Here is a 25,493-nt window from a genome sequence, read left to right as displayed (position 1 = left end):
TGGGACGTGGGGTTGTCCTCTCCCCGCTTCCTCTGTATCGTGCGAGTTCTATGAAGCGACGGGTGGGATTCAGGGCTGACGCCTCCTCACCTTCTTCTGCAGCATGGATAGGAAGGGAGTGTACCATTACCTGATAAAGTGGAGAGACCTGTCCTACGATCAGTCCACGTGGGAGGACGATGCCATGAAGCTGCCGGATTATGAATACCATAAACAGATGTACTGGAAACACAGGTACCTCCTCCGTGTTGGAGTGAGAGATGGAGAAGACGCCATTCTTATCTAAATGAATCCACGTTTATCGGTCAACTCGATTTTTAAATTGTCTTTGATAAGTATATTCACACTCCCTAATTGTAACAGCGCTACAGAATGTGTTGGTGCTATATAAGTATAATGTGTAATGTTATAATGTAACTAACCTTTGCATTTGGTTCCCTTGCAGGGAGCTGATCATGGGGGACAGTTCTCAATGTCCTGTGAAATACAAGAGGCATCACAAAGGATCATATATGAATGAAGTACCCCGCTCCCCCACCAATGATGTCAGTATGCATAGCGGGTGGCATTGCTACATTTCTCACGGTGTAGTAGTGTGTGAGGGGAGGCTGGCACTGCCGCTGTCTGCGCTGTATCTGTGCTGTGTATACATGTCACGGTGTAGTAGTGTGTGAGGGGAGGCTGCTGCTGTCTGCGCTGTATCTGTGCTGTGTATACATGTCACGGTGTAGTAGTGTGTGAGGGGAGGCTGCCGCTGTCTGCGCTGTATCTGTGCTGTATACATGTCACGGTGTAGTAGTGTGTGAGGGGAGGCTGGCACTGCCGCTGTCTGCGCTGTATCTGTGCTGTATACATGTCACGGTGTAGTAGTGTGTGAGGGGAGGCTGGCACTGCCGCTGTCTGCGCTGTATCTGTGCTGTGTATACATGTCACGGTGTAGTAGTGTGTGAGAGGAGACTGGCACTGCCGCTGTCTGTGCTGTATCTGTGCTGTGTATACATGTCACGGTGTAGTAGTGTGTGAGGGGGGGCTGGCACTGCCGCTGTCTGCGCTGTATCTGTGCTGTGTATACATGTCACTGTGTAGTAGTGTGTGAGGGGAGGCTGCCGCTGTCTGCGCTGTATCTGTGCTGTGTATACATGTCACGGTGTAGTAGTGTGTGAGGGGAGGCTGCTGCTGTCTGCGCTGTATCTGTGCTGTGTATACATGTCACGGTGTAGTAGTGTGTGAGGGGAGGCTGCCGCTGTCTGCGCTGTATCTGTGCTGTATACATGTCACGGTGTAGTAGTGTGTGAGGGGAGGCTGGCACTGCCGCTGTCTGCGCTGTATCTGTGCTGTATACATGTCAAGGTGTAGTAGTGTGTGAGAGGAGACTGGCACTGCCGCTGTCTGCGCTGTATCTGTGCTGTGTATACATGTCACGGTGTAGTAGTGTGTGAGGGGAGGCTGGCACTGCCGCTGTCTGCGCTGTATCTGTGCTGTGTATACATGTTACGGTGTAGTAGTGTGTGAGGGGAGGCTGGCACTGCCGCTGTCTGCGCTGTATCTGTGCTGTGTATACATGTCACGGTGTAGTAGTGTGTGAGAGGAGACTGGCACTGCTGCTGTCTGCGCTGTATCTGTGCTGTGTATACATGTCACGGTGTAGTAGTGTGTGAGGGGAGGCTGGCACTGCCGCTGTCTGCGCTGTATCTGTGCTGTGTATACATGTCACGGTGTAGTAGTGTGTGAGGGGAGGCTGCCGCTGTCTGCGCTGTATCTGTGCTGTGTATACATGTCACGGTGTAGTAGTGTGTGAGGGGGAGGCTGGCACTGCCGCTGTATCTGTGCTGTGTATACATGTCACGGTGTAGTAGTGTGTGAGGGGGAGGCTGGTACTGCCGCTGTCTGCGCTGTATCTGTGCTGTGTATACATGTCACGGTGTAGTAGTGTGTGTTAGTAGAAGCTATTACCGTTATCATTCATTCACATTATAAATGTAATCGCATTTTCTTCCCATTCACAGCCTACAGTAAAGTATGAAGCGCAGCCCCAGTTTGTGTCCGCTACGGGGGGCACTCTGCACATGTACCAGCTGGAGGGACTGAACTGGCTGAGATTCTCGTGGGCTCAGGGCACGGACACCATCCTGGCCGACGAAATGGGACTGGGGAAAACTATTCAGACCATAGTATTCCTTTACTGTCTATATAAAGAGGTGAGAGCATGGGGGATAATGACGTACAGAAATCCCATGAATACAGCATTGGAATTCCACGAGTAAGCAAGTGGATCAGATACCCCCCACCCTGGGACATTTCCCTCATGAACCTAGTCGCTTGCACCCTCGCAGACGGGGCGATACCTTCTCTTGACCCTCTCCCTCTTCTCCGCAGGGTCACACGCGAGGCCCCTTCCTGGTCAGTGCCCCTCTCTCCACCATCATTAACTGGGAGCGGGAGTTCCAGATGTGGGCCCCTGACTTCTACGTGGTGACGTACACCGGAGACAAGGACAGCAGAGCCGTCATCCGAGAGAACGAGTTCTCCTACCAGGATAACGTCATGAAGGGCGGGAAGAAGGCCTTCAAGATGAAGGTTATATTGCGCTAGGAACTCCAATGGGCCCTGCAGATAATTGGTGGTCATGGCGCAAATATTTTTGTTATTGTGATTGATATTGTATTTATCCCCCCCCAGGCTCAGGCGCAGGTGAAGTTCCACGTGCTCCTCACGTCTTATGAGTTGATAACGATCGATCAAGCGGCTCTGGGGTCCATCCGTTGGGCCTGCCTCGTTGTAGATGAGGCACATCGGCTGAAGAACAACCAGTCAAAGGTACGCCCTCGCTTTCAGGGTCTCGTCCAGCGCCGTAATAATTATTAGCGCTCTGCGTTTAGTAGCCCGAGCCGGTGCAGATTTTTCTATATTGGCCCCAGAAGAGATAGACCAATGTTTTAGTGGGCCGGAGATGTAGCGTCACATAAGCCTGGACGGTTTCAGAGGTCCCGTCTTCTAGATGTAAATCATGTAGTCTGTACCGGGTTTCGTGAATCTACCCTTTACGCCATCATGGTGGCATTGCCGGTAGGAGTTATACTGTACCTAAAGATGCCACCTGCAGGTGTATGGTTCTAGAGGTTTCAGCGCTACAGAATATGCTGGCGCTATATAAATACATTTAACGGCTGTGTCCTGCGTGTTGCAGTTTTTCCGGGTGCTGAACGGATATCAGATCGATTACAAGCTACTCCTCACGGGAACTCCTCTGCAGAACAACCTAGAGGAACTTTTCCATCTGCTCAACTTTCTAACCCCAGAACGGTTCAAGTACGTCCACCTAAACATTGACAGACCATATAAGAGTCCCCACGGGCATGTTCGTACCACTTAGACTTCCGTACACTCGCTTCCGCTCCCATCGTGACTTTTTCTTCTCTCTCTCTCTCGTGGTAGTAATCTAGAAGGGTTCCTGGAAGAATTTGCAGACATTTCCAAAGAGGATCAGATCAAGAAGTTGCACGACCTCCTGGGTCCTCACCTGCTGCGGAGACTCAAGGCCGACGTGTTCAAGAACATGCCGGCCAAGACCGAGCTTATCGTCCGTGTGGAGCTCAGCCCCATGCAGAAGTAAGAGAGAGAAACCAGAGTACAGGAGACACAAGGGGACATGGATGAGTGGGAGAGGACGGTGGTCGGCGTATAAGGGAAATATCCTAAGGAGAACTGAGAACATGGATGAGGGAGAGAGGGTGTTGAAGAGATGCAGTGTAGCAGAATCAACAGCATAAGGGGGAGGTTGTGGAAAACGAGTGTGTTGTACGGGGTACGAGCCTGTTGGGACGTTTAGGAGAAGAGGAGATGGGCATTTTTAATCATAGATGGTACCTTGAGGGATTAATTTGAGGGGTCATGACTGGGTGAGGACCTGAGCCCTAGGCCAGACTAAACCCCAAAATCTCTGGCCGGCTGCAGGATACAGACTATCGCCGTAGCAATGGAATCAGCCGGAATATTTCCAGTGGTTGCTATGGCGATGAGAGAGCTTTTCGAAACTTTTCGCCAGACTCCCTTTCCACACGTAAGCTCACCTCAAGCTGTCTCCCGCCAGGAAATATTACAAGTTCATCCTGACGCGTAACTTCGAGGCGCTGAACTCCCGGGGTGGAGGGAACCAGGTCTCTCTGCTCAACATCATGATGGATCTGAAGAAGTGCTGCAACCACCCTTACCTCTTCCCCGTGGCGGCTCTGGTGAGTTTCGGTCAGGAAGCCGGCGTCCGCGTAAAGGTCGGCCGTCGCGACCTACTCCACCTGGATATACTGGAAGACGGTCCTCCTTCTTAACTTCTTACCCTTGGAATCTGTCTTCTTCTCGTCCTCGTAGGAGGGCCCCAAGCTGCCCAGCGGCGCTTACGAAGGAGGATCTCTCATCAAGGCCTCGGGGAAACTGCTTCTCCTGCAGAAGATGCTTCGAAAGCTGAATGAGCAGGGCCATAGGGTGCTCATCTTCTCACAGGTGGCTCCCCACGCTTTATTCTCTCTCTGCTCCTTCCTTCTAAAGTTTATTGCCTTAAATTCACTAATATCACAATTTAACACAAGTAGTTTACCGATGCGATCTGAGGTGCGATGGATTTGGGTTGGTGGACATTTCCAGGAAAACCTCGGTTTTGTTAAATAAGTATAAAACTCTCTCTCCCTTAGATGACTAAGATGCTGGATCTTCTGGAAGACTTCCTGGATTTCGAGGGGTATAAATATGAGCGGATCGATGGGGGGATAACTGGGAGCCTGAGGCAAGAAGCCATCGACCGATTTAACTGTGAGTCCGCGTCTATGCACCTTGTTCGCGAGACCCACAAAACAAATTGCATTAACGGCAATTCTCATCTCCTCTACTCCCTCCTTCTCCACCTCTCTCCTTCTCCACCTCTCTCCTCTCTCTCTCCATTATCCATCTCCTCTCCCTCTCGCTTGGCTGTGTTGCAGCACCGGGCGCCCAGCAGTTTTGTTTCCTGCTCTCCACCCGCGCCGGCGGCTTGGGGATTAACCTCGCTACGGCCGACACCGTCATTATTTATGACTCCGACTGGAACCCACACAATGACATCCAGGTACGCATGGGTTTACATGGCGGCGGGTTTAAGGCTTTGAGTGTCAGCCGTGTGCGAGACCAGTTACTTCGTTACTTTCTTGCCATTGATGTGGATTACTGTCCTCTCCCAGGCTTTCAGCCGCGCTCACAGAATCGGCCAGGCCAACAAGGTGATGATTTACCGCTTTGTGACGAGGGCGTCCGTGGAGGAGAGGATCACTCAGGTGGCCAAGAGGAAGATGATGCTGACCCACCTCGTGGTACGGCCAGGCCTGGGTTCCAAAGCCGGCTCCATGTCCAAACAAGAGCTCGATGACATCCTGAAGTTTGGAACCGAGGAGCTCTTCAAGGACGAGATTGAATGTGAGAGCTGGGGATCGCCGGCTTGGTTCGGTTGGAACAATGGCCAAAAATACGGTTCAAGAGTGCTGTTCCACCAAGTCTCCCATAGTTCTGTCGAATGTTCAAACCCTTCCCAAAACTAACCAAGTCTTATAAAATGTTATTTTTTCCCGGGAACGCTTAATGGTCACCTGACACAAAAGCAGGTGCTGATAGGCTGTTGACACAGAGTCTGGGTGCAAAGGATATACAGACTGTGTTGTACGATTGCAGTGCTTTACCGATCCTATGCTACCTTCAGCATGCTGTTGGCCTACAGCTCCCATGATGCCCTTGGCTTGCCGAACATCTATATTATGCATGTTCTAGGGGTTGCAGAATAGTTTTCCTGCTTCATGCATATTTCATAATTTAGTAGAATTTTTTATCTTCATTTTCTACCAGGGCCTCATTAGTTGAGTTGATTGTGAGTGCTGTGGATGTGACTGTTATGTCCGCCATTCTTTTTCCAGCCGGTGATAACAGGGAAGATGACAGCAGCGTGATCCATTATGACAACAGGGCCATTGCCCGCCTTCTGGACCGTAATCAGGACGAAACGGAGGACACAGAGGTCCAGAACATGAACGAGTACCTCAGCTCCTTCAAGGTGGCTCAGTACGTGGTCCGGGAGGAAGAGAAGGTAAGGGGGAAGCTGATCAGCCCAGTGGAGGTTTCCTTAAATCACAGAAATCTCAGCCGTCCTTTTTATCATAAAGACGTTCCTGCTTCTCAATGATTTCATGCCATGCTGCAGATTTATGTCATGCGTGCGACATGTGTACTGAGGTATGCTTCCTGCTTTCAGTAGTGGCAGCCAGGGGGAGGAGCTAACTGAGACAAGCGTCTAACATTCTAACTCCCGTTACTAAAGAATGCTTGTTCCACGGCTCCTATGTCTATTAGCTACATGTATAGCTTCTGTAATGGACTACATATGGATTATGGAACGCCGAGAATCTGGGTTTCATCCATGTGCAATATGTAGGCTGCTTGACCCTTTTCTCTCTCCCCTCTCTCTCTCTCCCCCCTCCCCCAGCTGGAAGAGTTGGAGCGGGAGGTCATCAAGCAGGAGGAGAACGTGGATCCGGATTATTGGGAGAAGCTGCTCAGACATCACTATGAACAGCAGCAAGAAGACCTGGCACGGAACCTGGGTAAAGGGAAGAGAGTCCGGAAACAAGTTAATTACAACGATGCCGCGCAGGAGGACCAAGGTGAGTGGTCACTCCGAACACCCACTCCTCCCGTTACCTGTCAGAACCCAGTGATAGTAATTCAAGTCATAGTTAAAGGCATATAAGCGGGACGTCTCTTGCAGACAACCAGTCCGAATACTCTGTCGGCTCAGAAGAAGAAGACGAAGATTTTGACGAGAGGGCAGAAGGTGAGATTACGAGACCCCGTAGTCCGCTGCCCCCCGCACCCCCCCGCGGGCTCCTGTAACTCCGTTGTCTCTGTGCTGTTATCGCAGGCCGTAGGCAGTCTCGCCGTCAGCTGCGTAACGAGAAGGACAAACCGCTGCCTCCGCTGCTGGCTCGGGTCGGAGGAAACATAGAGGTATGATCTGAGACATCTACGCCATCGGTCACGTTCCTCCCCAACCACGCCACAGTATAAGCTGGTGGTATACAGAGCAAATCGAGTGTTGTCTCTCAAGCCAGCTAAAGGCGAGGATGATCAGAGTTGTAGCACCCGGTGGTCCGGTGCTGGGCTCCAGAATCCAGATACTGATGGCAGGACGCCAACCAGGTTTTATTAATATCCTCAGCACAGGGCTTGGTGCATTATGGGAGTTGTAGTCCCACAACAATCATTTTGTTTTATCCTCATGTGTTCTTTGGGTAGCTTTCCAAACTTTCCACGCCTTTATTCACTCCTTTACCACCCCAGATGGACATTGGATTCCAGAAAATGTCTAATCCTTGTTTTCACGTATTACTGATCACCACCTTGCTGTTGGTGGGGGAGGAATCGACTACCTAATCAGGTTTACCCCCCCAGCCCCATAATGCAGAGCGTACTTTATAGAGGAGGGTCGGCAAGACGCAGAGTTTAGATGTGTCGCTCACGCACCCCCCCCTTACACGTCTGACAGGGAGCCTTTTTTGGGGGCTCTCAGGACACCATAGCATCCCTTTCAGGGAATAAACTGCGCAAACCTTACTTTTGTCTTCTTTAAAGTACAAAAAAAAAAACAAAAAACGGCATTATTAGGTCAATCTTAGACTTTGGTAACAAATGGCCGTTCTCTTTCGCCCTCCACCTCTACGCCCCATTTGTATTACAGATACAGGGCACGGGGTTCAGGGGGCAGTGGGTATATGAACAGCGTTCTTCCTGCCTATTCTAGAATAAAAATGTAATCGGGGAACGAATCGTTAGGCCGGAATTTGGTAAAATGTGAGCCTGAAAACACGGGGCGTCTCCGCTGCGCTCGAGGAACGGAGCTGGGCGGTTAATATATAGAATTCAATATTATATGTAATACATATCTATGATAATATACATAAATAATATAAATATATATATCCTGCTAAGTTACCCCCATGCTGCACATCGGCTATACTCTCATGCACGTCTCCGGTCCTCGAGGGCCGCGTTCGGGCCAAAGTTTTTGGTTCTCCCAGCTACTAAAACTACTTGACTTCGGGATGCACAGAAGTCCCGGCCTGTTTGTGGCCCTCGAAGGTCTGGGGCAGACCTACTGAATAACGAGGCAGTCGCCGCTCACTCCCCAGATAGTCTGCGGCCAGTGCAGGTTTTGGGAGCTTCTCACATCCGTTTAACATGATTGAGTGAATCCTGCGCACATGGAAGGAGATCCTGAAATCTGGCAATATCTGGGGAGCTCAAACGACTCTGTGCCACGGCCACAAGGATATATATACACACACACATATAGCATAGTGGATGCGCAGCATGCATACTGCATGGGGGAATATATATATATATATATGGTTTGGAAGATTAAAAGTTGAGAAAGCAGATTGAAGGATGATCCAGATCACCAGCGGGGGAAGGAATCGGTCTTTCTTTTTGTTTGTTTCCCAAGTGGGGGGATGGAATTTAATGGCGCGCATTCACCCGTCGTCTTACCTGCATTAACAGGTCCTTGGGTTCAATACAAGGCAGCGCAAGGCTTTCCTGAACGCAGTGATGCGATGGGGGATGCCTCCGCAGGACGCCTTCACCACTCACTGGCTGGTGAGAGACCTGAGGGGCAAGATGGAGAAGGAGTTCAAGTAAGTGCCCCCCTCTCCCTCACATGATACTACAAATCGATACACAGCGGCAGTGCCAGCCTCCCCTCACACACTACTACACCGTGACATGTATACACAGCACAGATACAGCGCAGACAGCGGCAGCCTCCCCCTCACACACTACTACACCGTGACATGTATACACAGCACAGATACAGCGCAGACAGCGGCAGCCTCCCCTCACACACTACTACACCGTGGCATGTATACACAGCACAGATACAGCGCAGACAGCGGCAGTGCCAGCCTCCCCTCACACACTACTACACCGTGACATGTATACACAGCACAGATACAGCGCAGACAGCGGCAGCCTCCCCTCACACACTACTACACCGTGACATGTATACACAGCACAGATACAGCGCAGACAGCGGCAGTGCCAGCCTCCCCTCACACACTACTACACCGTGACATGTATACACAGCACAGATACAGCGCAGACAGCGGCAGTGCCAGCCTCCCCTCACACACTACTACACCGTGACATGTATACACAGCACAGATACAGCGCAGACAGCGGCAGTGCCAGCCTCCCCTCACACACTACTACACCGTGACATGTATACACAGCACAGATACAGCGCAGACAGCAGCAGCCTCCCCTCACACACTACTACACCGTGACATGTAACAGCCTCCCCTCACACACTACTACACCTTGACATGTAACAGCCTCACCCACTGCTACACCGTGACATGTACACACAGCACAGATACAGCGCAGACAGCGGCAGTGCCAGCCTCCCCTCACACACTATACTACACCGTGACATGTACACACAGCACAGATACAGCGCAGACAGCGGCACTGCCAGCCTCCCCCTCACACACTACTACACCGTGACATGTATACACAGCACAGATACAGCGCAGACAGCGGCAGCCTCCCCTCACACACTACTACACCGTGACATGTATACACAGCACAGATACAGCGCAGACAGCGGCAGTGCCAGCCTCCCCCTCACACACTACTACACCGTGACATGTATACACAGCACAGATACAGCGCAGACAGCGGCAGCCTCCCCCTCACACACTACTACACCGTTACATGTATACACAGCACAGATACAGCGCAGACAGCGGCAGCCTCCCCTCACACACTACTACACCGTGACATGTATACACAGCACAGATACAGCGCAGACAGCGGCAGTCTCCCTTTATCCTCCCATGTGATGACGCTCTTACTCATCTGATGCCCGCTGGATCGGTGTCTGTTTTCCTGGAGAGGGTGAGCGAGTATCCAGCCGTCTCCCTCACGCAGACATACATTACGTGCTGCAGCTGGGTGTGCACCTGGGGGCAAACTGAGACGTGTCTGATCCCACCTACCTGATGCAGAACATACGTCCAAGGTCAAGCCTTGACGTCCTATGGACATGGCGGGTTAGGATGCATTGGCATGTCTGATGGGGAACCCTTATTTGCAGGACCATCAGCATTAGAGTGCAAGATCCTAGAACAGGGGCGTCCAACATGCGGCCCGCGGGCCAAATGCGGCCCGCGAGACCTCGAGGTGCGGCCCGCGTAAGATCGGCAGTCAGGGCAACCGATCTTACGCGAGCCGCACCTCAAGCCCTGCTACTTACTTGTGGGAGGGTCTTCTGGACTGCATACAGAGGAAGCGGAGTTCACGTGACATCCTACTTCCTCTGTGCTTTAGCAGAGAAGGCAGAGGGAGGCCGCGCCCCCTGCTGAAGTCTGTAAGCGGCATCGAGGAGCTGCCTTGCAGGTAAGGAGGTGGGGAGGGTGTTTGAATGAGTGTGTGTGATTGAGGGAATGAATCTGTGAATGAATGATTATATGAATAAATGAGTGTGTGTGTGTGATAGCATGGATGTGTAAGTGCTGGAACCTAGGCATGATGGGACTGTGATTGCTGTTAGCAATCACACTCCTATCATGCCAAGTCAGCCAGTACATGCTGAAACCTGGCCAGCTGCCCCCCTTGTGTATTGATGCTGCCAGCAGTATGGGGTCTGCACTTACAGCCACCCTGTACCAGCATGTACTGGCTGACTTGGCATGATAGGAGTGTGATTGCTAACAGCAATCACAGTCCCATAATGCCTAGGTTCCAGTATTTACTGGATGGATGTGTAAGTGCTGGAACCTAGGCATGATGGGACTGTGACTACTGTTAGCAATCACACTCCTATCATGCCAAGTCAGCCAGTACATGCTGAAACCTAGCTAGCTGCCCCCCTTGTGTAGTGATGCTGCCAGCAGTATGGGGTCTGCACATCACTTACAGCCACCCTGTACCAGCATGTACTGGCTGACTTAGCATGATAGGAGTGGGATTGCTAACAGCAATCACAGCTAGCACAGTCCCATCATGCCTAGGTACCAGCATTTACTGGTTGCCTGGGTTGCCAGCATTTACTGGTTGCCAAGTCATATTGCTTATTTTGTCCAATTGTGTGTTACCTACTTTTATTAAAAATGTGAGTTTTTATTATTATTTTTAAAGGTGGGGGTCATTTTCGGTTTTGGCTAAGTGAACCCTGAATGTTTTGGTCCAGAATTTTCATTTTAGTTCATCCCTAGAATAAATCTAGGGAATCCTGAATTTGTAGTCACAAAACATTCTAGGCCCAGAAATCAGTGAGAGGAAGAGTAAAGGTTTTGTGTCGTTTTACTTTATTTTAATCTGCATATTTTATTAAAGGCCATATTTTTTGTCACAGTGAAAAATGAGTGCGGCCCGCGCACGTATACAATTCTGATGAAGTGGCCCACTGCAGAAAAAACTTGGACACCCCTGTCCTAGAAGGACTCAGCTGGCCCTGTATAACGTTTACTTAAAGCACATCATCTTCAGGAACTATACAGTATACAGGGCTGGCTGGGCATTTCCCGCAGGGGAAGCCTTTTTGCAGAGCGTGTAATTGTTATTTTTAGGCTATTTGGTCGCTTTTGGCCTCTCGCACGCTCTGTTTATCTTTACAGTCTTTATGCCTTCTTCTTGTTTTCATAGCTCTCTTCATTACAGTGTCCATCGATCTGCTTATAAACCACCTCAGCGTTGTCTCCGTCTCTCTGTCTTTTAGAGCGTACGTGTCTCTATTCATGAGACATCTGTGTGAGCCGGGTGCCGACGGCTCGGAGACGTTTGCCGATGGCGTCCCCCGTGAGGGACTTTCCCGCCAGCAGGTTCTGACCCGTATCGGAGTAATGTCTTTGGTCAAGAAAAAGGTACTCGTTACCCACTGGTATCCTAACCGGTGACCCGTGAGGTGGGCTCTCGTACGTGGCGTCCCACCCTTGACCTCTCCCATCGTTTAAATTCCAGATACAGGAGTTCGAACACATCAATGGCCGCTGGAGCATGCCTGAGGTGATGCCTGACCCAAGCCTCGACTCCAAGCTGTCGTCCCGAGCGTCCTCCCCGACTGTGAAGACCTCCACTACAACGCCGGAACCCAGCCTCACCAACACCCCCTGCACGTCAAAACCAGGTGGGAATATCAACGATCCGTTAATTATCCCTGAACGGAAGTGGAGACGCGAAGCATGGTTTTTAACGAGACCCTGGTCCTAAAAAGCTTTTTCCGCGTGAAAATGGCAATCTGAAAACGTGGTTTTGTATTTTAGCCACGCCGGCTCCCAGCGAGAGGGGTGAGAATGGGGGGACCCCGGGCGATAAAGAAGAGGCAGCTGAAAGCAAAGAGGGGAAAGAAAGTAAAGAAGCCGAGGTCGACCAAACCGGCGCTGCGAGGGTAAGCCTCACCGAACCCGGGCGGATCCCGGCTGTATGGATCGCTAATATAACGTTCAGCCTGTACTTTCCTCTGCGTATAACAGATGGACTCTAGGACATTTAAATACCCCGATTACCAAAATAATAATAATAATAAAAAAATCTGTTTTGTAGACCCCGAGTCCTCCCGATACTGTGAAGCCGCCACCAAACGCTGGGCCTGAGATGAGCGACGAGAAACAGAGCGTAGAACCCCCGGACCTGGCTGCGGGGAAGCCCGAGCCGGATACCCCCGGCACAGAGGAGAAGCCCGGTATGTGCGCTAAGGCTGGGTTTCAATCATTTGTAAATTAAGTATTGTATCAAATGTGAACACTTCTGTCTGGCCCTCATGAGCTGGCTCTGGCCAGCCACGTCTTAGAGGGCGTAAGAAGATCACGTACCGTTTGGTGCGTCTTTGATATTTTTTTTTGCCCCCACAGTTGCTGAACTTGAGAAACCACTGGATGGCGCCGCTGAGCAAGACCGAGCCGCCGACCGGCAGGAGGGAGACGCGCAGCGGGGTGAGTGTGGCTCTGCGGGCCTGACGGCAAATTGTCGCGAGGGGAGGGGATCCCGTCCTGCCCCACGGAGGGCGATACAGACTGGAGGGGGTGCCAGGGGTCTGCTCTTTGGAAGGGACACAGACAGCAGGAGCCGTTCTCACGGCCTCTCACGCCGTTACGTTTTCTTTCAGCGACAGAAGAAGGAAAGTCTGAGAAAGAAGCGGTTAAAGACGTGAAGACCGTGAACCCCCAGAAAGAGGACGCAAAGAACAGTAACGGCAGAAAAGAGGAGAGTAAACCAGAGAGGCCTCGTTTCATGTTCAACATTGCGGACGGCGGCTTCACGGGTAAGTGCTGGGTTATACGCTGAGAAACGATTGCAGGCCGGCGGGTGGGAGTGCTGGCCGCAGGGTGGGATTGCAGGCCGCAGGGTGGGAGTGCAGGCTGCAGGGTGGGAGTGCAGGCCGCAGGGTGGGAGTGCAGGCCGCAGGGTGGGAGTGCAGGCCGGCGTATGAATCTGCCTGGGCAGGGCCCTAGCGGAGCTGAGCCACCAGTCGGACAGGTCCCCTTTTTTCTCTCCTATAGAACTTCACACTTTGTGGCAGAATGAAGAACGAGCCGCCATCTGCTCCGGCAGGATGAACGAGATCTGGCACCGGCGGCACGACTACTGGTTACTGGCCGGGGTCGTGGTGTATCCTTGTGGTTTGTGGTTATAAAGGGAGCTGGAAGAGGCCGTGAGACCGGGCGTAACGACGTTCTGATGTCACCATCCTCTTCCGTTCCATCCCCGTTCTCAGTGCTGTACGGATAGAACCTCTCCGTGCGGTCTGTCTTTTCCGTGGCACGCTTTCTTTAACGCTCTCTTTCAGACACGGGTATGCTCGGTGGCAGGACATTCAGAACGACGCCCCGTTTTCTATCATTAACGAGCCTTTCAAATCGGAGACCAATAAGGGCAACTTCCTGGAGATGAAGAATAAGTTCCTTGCACGGCGGTTCAAGGTGCGGTCTCTGCCCCCCCCCCTCGGCCCAGCTCTCGGCCCCTCTCTCCTCCCGTCTTCAGTCCAGTCCAATCCTTCGTGTGCCCCCCACATAATTCTGCTTCTTCCTCTGCTTCTCCCTCTCAGCTCCTTGAACAGGCCTTGGTGATAGAGGAGCAGCTCCGACGAGCCGCCTACCTGAACATGACCCAGGACCCTTCTCACCCGGCGATGGCCCTCAACGCCCGCTTCTCCGAGGTGGAGTGCCTGGCCGAGAGCCACCAGCACCTCTCCAAGGAGTCCTTGGCTGGAAACAAGCCGGCCAATGCCGTGCTGCACAAAGGTATGGAGAGAGACTTCGGGGACACAAGCGGGGGAGAGCTGCAGGTAGGCAGAAACCCCACATAGAGAAGGGGGCCGGAGCGAGGGCAGGATCTCGGAGAGTAGAGTATTTGACGCATGTTTGATGTATTCACGCGGTCAGTGCGTAAGTAACGTGTCATCTAGATGTACGCATCATGAAGACACATCTTTGCATCCTTTCTTTAAGGATGGTCTGTTCAAAACGGCAGAGGAACATGGAAGATGTAACTCAACGTAGTCCATAAAGTCCGTTTATTTGATGGCGTGTCCGCCTTACGTGGGCACGGGCAGAAATCGGGACGTGTTTTCGGAGTAGTGGTGGATGGGGGGGAGTGCATGGGGGCATGAGGCAGAAGATTATAATAAGGGGGTGACCGAGGTTTCGGGGTGCCAGTGTCTGAGCTCTCCCCCCTCTTCAGTGCTGAACCAGCTGGAGGAGCTGCTGAGCGATATGAAGGCGGATGTGACGCGCCTGCCCGCCTCCCTCGCGCGCATCCCGCCCATCGCGGCCCGACTGCAGATGTCCGAGCGCAGTATCCTGAGCCGGCTTGCAAGCAAGGGGAGCGAGAGCACAGCTCCTCCGGTGAGAGATGGGAGAGGGCAAGGAACGCAACTAGGGAGGAGAGGGGGATGTGTATGATGGGCGGGGGGGAATCATGGTGCAGAAGTAAAACGAGCTAAAGGGTCAGCAAAGGCTAAGTATATACATGGTTTGTAAAAGTAGGTATCATTATTTATTATTGTGTTTTATATAGCGCCTGCATATTCCACAGCGCTGTACAATAGGTGAGCAGGACAGGCGAGGAGGGCCCTGCTGACACGGGCTTGCATTCTAGTAGTACTTTATATACTGTCCACATTCTTCTTTTTCCTCTGCGTGTCTTCCGTTGGCGGCACATATTGCCTGGCACGGCAGTGTTCCCCGTCAGATGGTGGCTAAACATTGAGTTGCTATATAGCCTTTACTGTTCCTTTGTGATAGGAAGAAAGGCGATCGAAAGTTATCGAAAAAAGTTTAACATTTTTTTTTTTAGGGTCATAGCGCCTGCGTTACCTGAAAATAGTTAAATATAGCAAAAAATATTATCAATGGCGCTCCTTTTCACTACTCTTTTTGGTTCTGGATCTCACCAATAGGAGAGCAAATGCATCAGCAGTGCCTCTTTCTTAAAGCAAGCCTGTTACAGAATATATATATATATATATATATATATATATATATATATATATATATATATATATATTCTGTATTTTATTGTGTGTGTGTGTGTAATAGTTCAGTAGGTAAAAACAATTGTATTCTTCTTGCTGTGGAACGTAGCTACGAGGCCAGCTACGATTGTAATTCAGCCCCCCCCCCTTCCCACTACGGCACACGAGCTGAGCCCGTTCCCCTGCCGCAGCCACTGATGCTGGAGGAGAACGGAGGAGAAAATGCTTCATGAAAAATACTTTATTTAATTGATTTTTTTGAAGAAGTCATTGATTTTTGCCACCACCGTTGACAGAGATGCTTGTACTTCGTAGTTAGGTCATCGATCCCTCTTTGGAAGTTGAAGCAGAGTTCCTCGCTGCTGAGTAGATCAGCCACGTTTACAGAAAATTCCAATAGTTGTAAAGTTTTCTGACTCTTTAAGGAGTTTCTAGCTTTTTTTGCACTCCTGATATCACGAAGGCCAATTAAAGAGAGGGGTCCGGCTCCCCCGACTTTAAACTTTCCTAAAACTTTGGGTTTCTTCCCGCGTCGGTTTTAGTTCCGTCAGGTTCTGTGTGATGGCTGTCTGATGTATGTGAAGACGCCCTGGAGCTTCAAACTTTTAACAGCTGACCCCCAAAAATAATTGCCCTGTAGCTTAGTGTAAAGCTTGTATCGGGTGTAGCAGGCCTGCTTTACGACGTGGTGTAAACTGCGTTGACCGAGCCGCAGAGCGTCCATTTTTCCGGTGGGTACTATTAGTTTAGTTTTGGTCATGTTGCAGATTGTTAATAATGTGGTTTTTTTTTATCTGTGAATACTCAATATAGGTTCTTTCCCCTATGAATCCACAGGTGTTCCCTCCAGGCCCGTACACCACTCCTCCTCTATTCGGAGGACCCTTCGCAGGCACCCCAACCACAGCCCCACTCTCTGGGGCAAACTATAACCAGATGCCCCCGGGGTCTTTTCTTTCAGGTAAGAAGACCGGTGACATGTCCTATATCTTAAGTTAATTATCTGTGGCAGACATGGATATGGATGCCATTTGATTCCGTGTTGTGTATAAGGTCCATAATGCCTCCTCCTCTCTCTGTTCCTTCAGTTTCTAACGGTCCTCCGGTTCTTGTGAAAAAAGAACGAGAGATGGAGTTACTGGAGAGAAAGGAAGGGAGAGGTGGGGAAGTGATCTGCATCGACGACTGATCCTGCAACCACGCAAAAAACATACGTGGAACTGAATGAAAGCGGTGACCCGCCAGGGGGCCACAGATATCATTGGACTCGCAGGAGCTTTTGCCTGTACTGCAATTTTACGCAATCTTCTCGTTCGTGGTGACCAAGCCCAGAGGAAGCTACCAGTATATCCTAACCTCTTAAGGGTGACCACGCTAGGCGTCTACTACACCACCGGCATCGTGATCCAGAAGGAGCCGCGAGTCTACCCTGACCCCCCCCCCTTGCAGGGCCACAGAAGGGCCTATGGCTCTTGTTTTCCCCTACAGCTATGCTCCTAGAAAAGCAAGAGGGGATTTGGAGCATACGTTTCCAACGCAGAATGTTACAGGTTTATATAATGAATAGATTTCCGTGCCCCTCCGGCACTCCAGAGAACGCAGCGGAATGCTCAAGGTATCGCAGAAAGAAGCAAGCTAGTTACCCCCTTCCACTCAAGGGTGTCCTTATGGTTTCAACCAAATAGTCTCCCTTTTCCCTGCACTCCAACAGCCATATAGGGGAGAACAAAGACCCCCTGTCCCTTTCCTGCAGACCAACCCTGACGCCCAGAGTGTAAGATTTCAATTCCGTCTGTGTGTCCCATGTGTCCTCTCGCCACTGCAAGCCAAAAGTGATCCCGTTCCAACTGAAGTTTATATACAATGTATATACATACAACCACGTTGCTTCCCGTATACGCTGCCACGCCTGCAATGCCTTGTGTGACTTTGGTCCCCCCTTTTTCTTTTCATGGTCTGCTCTTTGCTCTGTGATGTACATATAAATTATACTTTTTATTTCTTCCTGTGGTGGAAGGTGTCTTCTTTCTTTGTTTTTATATAGAGTGCGAAAGAGGCTGGAGGAGGGGGGACCTGACGATGCCGAGATGTAGTTGGTGAAACGCCAGTCGATTTAAAAGCCTAGGACGGGTTTGTGTGAGGCCCCCGTGAGAGATAAATGGGGTCTAATTACCTTTTATTAAGGTCCAATCCTACCAAGAAATTATTATTTTTGTTACTCAGCCTAGTATGAACCCCCCCCCAAGTGTTCTGCTGGCAGGTCGGGGGCCCATATACAATCGTGTGAAAAAGAATGTACACCCTCTTTGAGTTCTATGATTTTACATATCAGGACATAAGAACAATCATCTGTTCCTTAGCAGGTCTGAATATTAGGTAAATACAACCTCATATCAACACAAGACATATTATGCATATTATCCTGAAGTTTTGTCTTAGGCTCCCCGACTTGCCCAAAGAGCTTCAATTGTTTTAGAGCTCCCAAGCACCCCCCCCCCAATCATCCCAAACTCCCAGGACAACAGTGCCTGAAAATTGGAAATGTCTAGAGGAAAACCAGATGGGCAGGAGTTATGCTTGCATTAACCCTTCTGAACTCGCACAGCCTTCCAGGTGTCCGTTTAATGCATGTTTCAATTCCCTCGCTGTATCATCCTCTACCACTTCTGCTGGGAGACTGTTCTACCTACCTACCACCCACTCAGGAAAGTAAAACTTTGTTACAAAGTATACAAAACACAGTGGCTTAGTGATAACATTTCATGTGAAATGTCCTTAGTAAACAAAGACAGCCCAGTGTGTGGAATAAGGACAGAAGTATCAAAACGGGACCATCCTCCAAAAACAGACTGTGTTGGAGGTAGGATTTGATTGTAGGAAGATGGGTTTATATGAATGGTAGGAATTCTATTGGACGATACGAGTTTAATTAGATGTATTTGGTTAACCAGCAGTTACCCCAGACTGGGACCAATGGCATGATGGACCCTAACAACGTAGGTGGACGTTTATTAAGAGCTTAGAAATTGTTAAAATGTTTTTAAAAATCCACTAATCAAGCCTTTTAGAGAACAGACATTTATTAATTCGGTAGCAAAGCCTTTGTCTCAAAAGTGAGACCTATCTTTTTAGCACAAACGATGGTCATATTAAACTTTAATGGTGAGTATCCTCATTCTGTCAAAATTAAGTAATTTGTGTGTGAATTCTAGCTCTTAACTGCCCTTACCTTGACCTCTAACCATAACTTACCCTATCAGGGCAAATAACCCCTAGTAACCCTCATTTTAACTATTCACGCTGCTATCTTTTCCAGCAGCATTGGTAGGCGACCCTGGATTAACAATTTTATTGAAGTGCTGCTCACCTACATTACATCCTCTTCGCTTACTTCCAGTTGTCCAAGATAATTTCCCTCACAAGTTCAGCCCCAGGAAAATCCAAGATAACTACCCCCACTGACCTGCTCCTACTTTCTAAAGAATGTATAGCTGAGAGGAACTCATGTAGTCTTGGATTAATCAGATAAGCCAAGTTCTTTGGTGGATAGAGGAGCCAGTGAACTCCAGAAGAGTAGGTTAGATAGGTCATCTTGGGATCTCCACTTTGGGCCACATTAAGATGCCTCTCCACCTCCTTCCACTTTTCATTATCGTCAGTCACTTGATACTCATCGGAGATGCTCATTGAACCAGGATAGGGAGGTCCAAAATCTGGACCCTCTCCCAAGGATTGGAAGTTCTGCAAAATGATCACTTTTCCCCTGGCTTCACCCAAGGTAGGAAGGTAATTGGTCCTCAGGAACCAATGTTGTCCAATGGATTCCACCACTTCGGCTACACTCTTGTAGAAGCTTCTTGTGTTCTGATAAGGCTCGTACTCTTCTTTCACCCTCATCAGCACAGTTTCGGTCGGATATTCAGTCAAGAATCTCACCGTGTCGATAAGGACTTCTACAAAATCAGTACGTTGGTAGGACACTCCATGGAAGATGGGCAGGCGGTCTTGGTAATGTCTACACCGGATGTCTAAGAATCGAATTCCAGCTTTATATTGATTTTCTAGCCTCCAGCTTTGGCATTCAGCCAGCGAGCCACCATAAAATGCCATGGTATCATGAGTGCCCGGGATCGCCAAGGATGAAAGCGGTAGGTGGTCCGGGAGACTAGCCATCCAATCTGGCCAAGTGACCGAAGGAACTTCTGTGCTGTCAAATGCCGGGGTCTGATCTCCAAGAACTTCAGCGACCTACAGATTCATGGTTAACATTCATGAGAAGATAATGGCTCTCCACCATAAAACATACAGGAATGAAAATGTTTTAAACCTCAACGACAACACGTCGTGGTCAACACCTGATCTCAGAATCGTTGTTCTCTTCTCATTCTCTCTCCCTCGCTGTTTACTGTATAGCCAGTAACCCCACTACTCAGCTTCTCATTAGCATAGAATTACCTTGTAGATTCATGCATTTTTGTTAACTGGCATCTCCGATTGCTTATTTGCATATGTTAATGAGTAGGCAAATCGCTCTGTCTTGGAATAATGATGGAGAATATTTGGAGAAGACTTAACGATTGTCTCTTGTTGCGTAACAGTGATGTTGGTGTCAATGAATTATTCCCCATCACACCCTGGGTCCCTCTAGCCCCTAAAGTAAAGACCCCCCCCCTCCAGTCCACGGCCTCAAGGCTAATTAACCCCATCTCTCCTGTGCGGATCCAAGAAAATATATCCAAATAAATACAAAACTAATATAATAGAAACATTGCTAACCAAATAATTACAAATAATGCTAATAATAATAGCCCAGTGAGCAAAAATAAAGAGATAACTATTAAAAACCACTAGTTATAGTTTCTAGTTACTAGCCCACAGCATTCTTATTGACCAGATCCAAAAATATAGAACAATTAAATTAAAAGGAGGACTAGAATTTGGTTTGGCCATTTTCATGCAGCAAAAACAATGAAAAAAATATTCGATATTTCATGCATGTTTAAATTCCCTCATTGTTTTATCCTCTACCACTTCTGCTGGGAGACGGTTCTACCTATCTACCACCTTCTCAGAAAAGCAAAACTTTTTTACAAAGTATACAAAATACAGGTAAAATGCGTTCTTGAAATATCTACTATATACCTTAAGAAAAAACCTATTAATAATAAAATGGTTTGAAATCTATCATATCACAAGGTCACCAAGTAGTAGGAGTTTTACACAAATGTATTCGGTATTAGAGGCAAAGTTTTACTCACCAGAAAGTAGAATAACACTCGGAACAGAGGATCCATGAAGACGCAGGGCTTGGTAACGGCTGATACTGCAGTGGAAGAGGGGGAAAATTAATGGACTCCGAGTGGGAGTCGTACCTGTGCTGTGTATACATGTCACGGTGTAGTAGTGTGTGAGGGGATGCTGTTCCTTGTCACAGTATAGTAGTGTGTGATCGGAGGCTGGCACTGCCGCTGTCTGCGCTGTATCTGTGCTGTGTATACATGTCACGGTGTAGTAGTGTGTGAGGGGAGGCTGTTCCATGTCACAGTGTAGTAGTGTGTGATCGGAGGCTGGCACTGCCGCTGTCTACGCTGTACCTGTGCTGTGTATACATGTCACGGTGTAGTAGTGTGTGAGGGGAGGCTGCCGCTGTCTGCGCTGTATCTGTGCTGTATATACATGTCACGGTGTAGTAGTGTGTGAGGGGGAGGCTGCCGCTGTCTGCACTGTACCTGTGCTGTGTATACATGTCACGGTGTAGTAGTGTGTGAGGGGAGGCTGGCACTGCCGCTGTCTGCGCTGTATCTGCGCTGTGTATACATGTCACAGTGTAGTAGTGTGTGAGGGGGAGGCTGCCGCTGTCTGCGCTGTACCTGTGCTGTGTATACATGTCACGGTGTAGTAGTGTGTGAGGGGAGGCTGCCGCTGTCTGCGCTGTATCTGTGCTGTGTATACATGTCACGGTGTAGTAGTGTGTGAGGGGAGGCTGGCACTGCCACTGTCTGCGCTGTACCTGTGCTGTGTATACATGTCACGGTGTAGTAGTGTGTGAGGGGGAGGCTGCCGCTGTCTGCGCTATACCTGTGCTGTGTATACATGTCACGGTGTAGTAGTGTGTGAGGGGAGGCTGTTCCATGTCACAGTGTAGTAGTGTGTGATCGGAGGCTGGCACTGCCGCTGTCTACGCTGTACCTGTGCTGTGTATACATGTCACGGTGTAGTAGTGTGTGAGGGGAGGCTGCCGCTGTCTGCGCTGTATCTGTGCTGTATATACATGTCACGGTGTAGTAGTGTGTGAGGGGAGGCTGGCACTGCCACTGTCTGCGCTGTATCTGTGCTGTGTATACATGCCACGGTGTAGTAGTGTGTGAGGGGGAGGCTGGCACTGCCGCTGTCTGAGCTGTATCTGTGCTGTGTATACATGTCACGGTGTAGTAGTGTGTGAGGGGAGGCTGGCACCGCCGCTGTCTGCGCTGTACCTGTGCTGTGTAAACATGTCACGGTGTAATAGTGTGTGAGGGGGAGGCTGGCATGGTGTAATAGTGTGTGAGTGGGAGGCTGGTATGGTGTAATAGTGTGTGAGTGGGAGGCTGGTATGGTGTAGTAGTGTGTGAGTGGGAGGCTGGTATGGTGTAATAGTGTGTGAGTGGGAGGCTGGTATGGTGTAGTAGTGTGTGAGTGGGAAGCTGGTATGGTGTAGTAATGTGTGAGTGGGAGGCTGGCATGGTGTAGTAGTGTGTGAGTGGGAGGCTGGTATGGTGTAGTAGTGTGTGAGTGGGAGGCTGGTATGGTGTAGTAGTGTGTGAGTGGGAGGCTGGTATGGTGTAGTAGTGTGTGAGTGGAAGGCTGGTATGGTGTAGTAGTGTGTGAGTGGGAGGCTGGTATGGTGTAGTAGTGTGTGAGTGAGAGGCTGGTATGGTGTAGTAGTGTGTGAGTGGGAGGCTGGTATGGTGTAGTAGTGTGTGAGTGGGAGGCTGGTATGGTGTAGTAGTGTGTGAGTGGGAGGCTGGCATGGTGTAGTAGTGTGTGAGTGGGAGGCTGGTGTAGTGTAGTAGTGTATGAGTGGGAGGCTGGTATGGTGTAGTAGTGTGTGAGTGGGAGGCTGGTATGGTGTAGTAGTGTGTGAGTGGGAGGCTGGTATGGTGTAGTAGTGTGTGAGTGGGAGGCTGGTATGGTGTAATAGTGTGTGAGTGAGTGGCTGGTATGGTGTAGTAGTGTGTGAGTGGGAGGCTTGTATGGTGTAATAGTCTGTGAGTGGGAGGCTGGTATGGTGTAATAGTGTGTGAGTGAGTGGCTGGTATGGTGTAGTAGTGTGTGAGTGGGAGGCTGGTATGGTGTAGTAGTGTGTGAGTGGGAGGCTGGTATGGTGTAGTAATGTGTGAGGCTGGTATGGTGTAGTAGTGTGTGAGTGGGCGGCTGGTATGGTGTAGTAATGTGTGAGTGGGAGGCTGGTATGGTGTAGTAGTGTGTGAGTGAGTGGCTGGTATGGTGTAGTAGTGTGTGAGTGGGAGGCTTGTATGGTGTAATAGTCTGTGAGTGGGAGGCTGGTATGGTGTAGTAGTGTGTGAGTGGGAGGCTGGTATGGTATAGTAGTGTGTGAGTGGGGGGCTGGTATGGTGTAGTAATGTGTGAGGCTGGTATGGTGTAGTAGTGTGTGAGTGGGCGGCTGGTATGGTGTAGTAATGTGTGAGTGGGAGGCTGGTATGGTGTAGTAGTGTGTGAGTGAGTGGCTGGTATGGTGTAGTAGTGTGTGAGTGGGAGGCTTGTATGGTGTAATAGTGTGTGAGTGGGAGGCTGGTATGGTGTAGTAGTGTGTGAGTGGGAAGCTGGTATGGTGTAGTAGTGTGTGAGTGGGAGGCTGGTATGGTGTAATAGTGTGTGAGTGGGAAGCTGGTATGGTGTAGTAGTGTGTGAGTGAGAGGCTGGTATGGTGTAGTAGTGTGTGTGAGTGGGAGGCTGGTATGGTGTAGTAGTGTGTGAGTGGGAGGCTGGTATGGTGTAGAAGTGTGTGAGTGGGAGGCTGGTATGGTGTAATAGTGTGTGAGTGGGAAGCTGGTATGGTGTAGTAGTGTGTGAGTGAGAGGCTGGTATGGTGTAGTAGTGTGTGTGAGTGGGAGGCTGGTATGGTGTAGTAGTGTGTGAGTGGGAGGCTGGTATGGTGTAGAAGTGTGTGAGTGGGAGGCTGGTATGGTGTAATAGTGTGTGAGTGGGAGGCTGGTATGGTGTAGTAGTGTGTGAGTGGGAGGCTGGTATGGTGTAGAAGTGTGTGAGTGGGAGGCTGGTGTAGTGTAGTAGTGTGTGAGTGGGAGGCTGGTATGGTGTAGTAGTGTGTGAGTGGGAGGCTGGTATGGTGTAATAGTGTGTGAGTGGGAGGCTGGTATGGTGTAATAGTGTGTGAGTGGGAAGCTGGTATGGTGTAGTAGTGTGTGAGTGAGAGGCTGGTATGGTGTAGTAGTGTGTGTGAGTGGGAGGCTGGTATGGTGTAGTAGTGTGTGAGTGGGAGGCTGGTATGGTGTAGTGGTGTGTGAGTGGGAGGCTGGTATGGTGTAGTAGTGTGTGAGTGGGAGGCTGGTATGGTGTAATAGTGTGTGAGTGAGTGGCTGGTATGGTGTAGTAGTGTGTGAGTGGGAGGCTGGTATGGTGTAGTAGTGTGTGAGTGGGAGGCTGGTATGGTGTAGTAGTGTGTGAGTGGGAGGCTGGTATGGTGTAGTAGTGTGTGAGTGGGAGGCTGGTATGGTGTAGTAGTGCAGTGTCTGGGTTTCTGTATGTGTTTGTGTAGTGAGGTCCTCTCCTACCTGCCGGCTCGGGTTGTTTTGACCGTTCTCTGCCCTCAGCAGTTCCAGCTTTGTTTTAAAACTTGCTGTTATCAGCTGTGTCCTTTCTTTAGGGAGGGAGCGGAGTGAGAATTCAGTGAGCTGCTTGTGGGGGGAGAGAGAATTCCAGAGGGCCAGAGGAGAGATGATGGCAGGGACGGAGGAGAGGAGGGCAAAGAGAGAGAAGGGTGAAGAAGATGCATATAAAGAAAGATGGAATGGCAGGAGATAATGGTGGCACTTCATAGTTGAACTATTAAAAACATAGTTGCCAAATAGTCCAAAAATACTGTGCCATGTGTCCTGTGATGGACCGGACTACCGGCCGTCGGTTCTGCCGGAAAACAACCTGACTCTTGGGTCTGGTGCTGGGACTACACGATGGCCAAAACACAAGTTCAGTTAAATAAGAAGGACTGAAAAAAAATGACGCTTCCATAGATATTAAACTGTATTATCTTTTAATAGCACTGGTCCTGATGAAGAACATGGACGTGCCTCTTTGTGACTCCACATGGCCAGTGGAGAGACAACTACGTGTACCCAGAGTACCCCGTCCTGTCAAACAGCATTCAGAATTCCTGCAGTCACTATCTCCACAGGTAGTGGATTCTAAAGCTTTACAGCCCTTACTGCAAAGAATGTCCTCCTCTGTTCTCCTATGTAGCCGTGGCATCTCTAATCTTCAAAGGTGGCCTCTTTGTCTGTAGCGTGAAGGTTCCTTGGCCTCGTACTGACCTACAATTTGTTTTTCCATTTTTACAAATTAACTGAAACCCCCTGATTCTTCCTCACTTTGTAGCTCTTTCGGGGTGCAGTCCCACCTCCTAGAAGATTAGATTAGAAGTTAAAAGAATAAGATTTTTGATAGCTATTATTGTGCGTTCTAATTACGCTTTCCATGTTCCTTTATGTATATTCTATGCCAGGGGCGTCCAACCTGCGGCCCTCCAGCTGCTGCAGGACTACATCTCCCATAATGCTCTTTCAGCTAAGGGGCTGGCTGAGGAGTATGGGAGATGTAGTCCTGCAGCAGCTGGAGGGCCGCAGGTTGGACGCCCCTGTTCTATGCATTCCCTTTCTAGAATTATATGTTTTTTGGATACTACACTCCAAACACATTTTCTTCCTACCCTGTTTTCAGC

General features: G+C 49.7%; 2 protein-coding genes across 4 annotated transcripts in view; one reads left to right on the top strand and one right to left on the bottom strand.

Moving 5' to 3' along the window:
- The window catches only part of CHD3 (chromodomain helicase DNA binding protein 3), a 32,166-nt gene extending 15,152 nt beyond the window's left edge, over nucleotides 1-17,014 (top strand). Inside the window, exons 12-40 of one of the 2 annotated variants that reach the window (XM_053462692.1) lie at nucleotides 103-234; nucleotides 446-545; nucleotides 2,007-2,198; nucleotides 2,377-2,577; nucleotides 2,680-2,817; nucleotides 3,188-3,309; nucleotides 3,436-3,609; nucleotides 4,091-4,232; nucleotides 4,366-4,497; nucleotides 4,686-4,803; nucleotides 4,971-5,095; nucleotides 5,208-5,439; nucleotides 5,931-6,100; nucleotides 6,497-6,674; nucleotides 6,779-6,844; nucleotides 6,932-7,017; nucleotides 8,569-8,702; nucleotides 11,786-11,930; nucleotides 12,028-12,193; nucleotides 12,330-12,454; nucleotides 12,610-12,748; nucleotides 12,918-12,998; nucleotides 13,172-13,327; nucleotides 13,566-13,674; nucleotides 13,853-13,985; nucleotides 14,111-14,306; nucleotides 14,746-14,909; nucleotides 16,376-16,499; nucleotides 16,627-17,014. In XM_053462692.1, coding sequence (XP_053318667.1) covers nucleotides 103-234; nucleotides 446-545; nucleotides 2,007-2,198; nucleotides 2,377-2,577; nucleotides 2,680-2,817; nucleotides 3,188-3,309; nucleotides 3,436-3,609; nucleotides 4,091-4,232; nucleotides 4,366-4,497; nucleotides 4,686-4,803; nucleotides 4,971-5,095; nucleotides 5,208-5,439; nucleotides 5,931-6,100; nucleotides 6,497-6,674; nucleotides 6,779-6,844; nucleotides 6,932-7,017; nucleotides 8,569-8,702; nucleotides 11,786-11,930; nucleotides 12,028-12,193; nucleotides 12,330-12,454; nucleotides 12,610-12,748; nucleotides 12,918-12,998; nucleotides 13,172-13,327; nucleotides 13,566-13,674; nucleotides 13,853-13,985; nucleotides 14,111-14,306; nucleotides 14,746-14,909; nucleotides 16,376-16,499; nucleotides 16,627-16,727 — 4,081 coding nt within the window. In that variant the 3' untranslated portion in view covers nucleotides 16,728-17,014. The remainder of the gene's footprint in view (nucleotides 1-102; nucleotides 235-445; nucleotides 546-2,006; nucleotides 2,199-2,376; nucleotides 2,578-2,679; nucleotides 2,818-3,187; nucleotides 3,310-3,435; nucleotides 3,610-4,090; nucleotides 4,233-4,365; nucleotides 4,498-4,685; nucleotides 4,804-4,970; nucleotides 5,096-5,207; nucleotides 5,440-5,930; nucleotides 6,101-6,496; nucleotides 6,675-6,778; nucleotides 6,845-6,931; nucleotides 7,018-8,568; nucleotides 8,703-11,785; nucleotides 11,931-12,027; nucleotides 12,194-12,329; nucleotides 12,455-12,609; nucleotides 12,749-12,917; nucleotides 12,999-13,171; nucleotides 13,328-13,565; nucleotides 13,675-13,852; nucleotides 13,986-14,110; nucleotides 14,307-14,745; nucleotides 14,910-16,375; nucleotides 16,500-16,626) is intronic. The other variant, XM_053462693.1, reaches the window with a different exon arrangement.
- A 1,858-nt stretch (nucleotides 17,015-18,872) lies between these two features.
- LOC128491310 (1-phosphatidylinositol phosphodiesterase-like) lies at nucleotides 18,873-24,472 on the bottom strand. 2 transcript variants are annotated; one of them, XM_053463626.1, is made up of 3 exons: nucleotides 24,331-24,472; nucleotides 20,797-20,861; nucleotides 18,873-19,786 (listed from the first exon to the last, which is right to left on the bottom strand). In XM_053463626.1, exons 2-3 carry the CDS (start codon nucleotides 20,830-20,832, stop codon nucleotides 18,926-18,928), a joined length of 897 nt encoding a protein of 298 aa, XP_053319601.1. In that variant the 5' UTR covers nucleotides 20,833-20,861; nucleotides 24,331-24,472; the 3' UTR covers nucleotides 18,873-18,925. The 2 variants fall into 2 exon arrangements, with proteins under 2 accessions (XP_053319601.1, XP_053319600.1); XM_053463625.1 differs by lacking the exon at nucleotides 24,331-24,472 and having other exon boundaries at nucleotides 20,797-20,935.
- Nucleotides 24,473-25,493: the final 1,021 nt, after the last annotated feature.

Source organism: Spea bombifrons, chromosome 4, assembly GCF_027358695.1.
Source record: "Spea bombifrons isolate aSpeBom1 chromosome 4, aSpeBom1.2.pri, whole genome shotgun sequence".
In the NCBI taxonomy this organism is placed as follows: domain Eukaryota; kingdom Metazoa; phylum Chordata; class Amphibia; order Anura; family Pelobatidae; genus Spea; species Spea bombifrons.
This window is presented reverse-complemented; position numbering and strand designations above follow the sequence as displayed.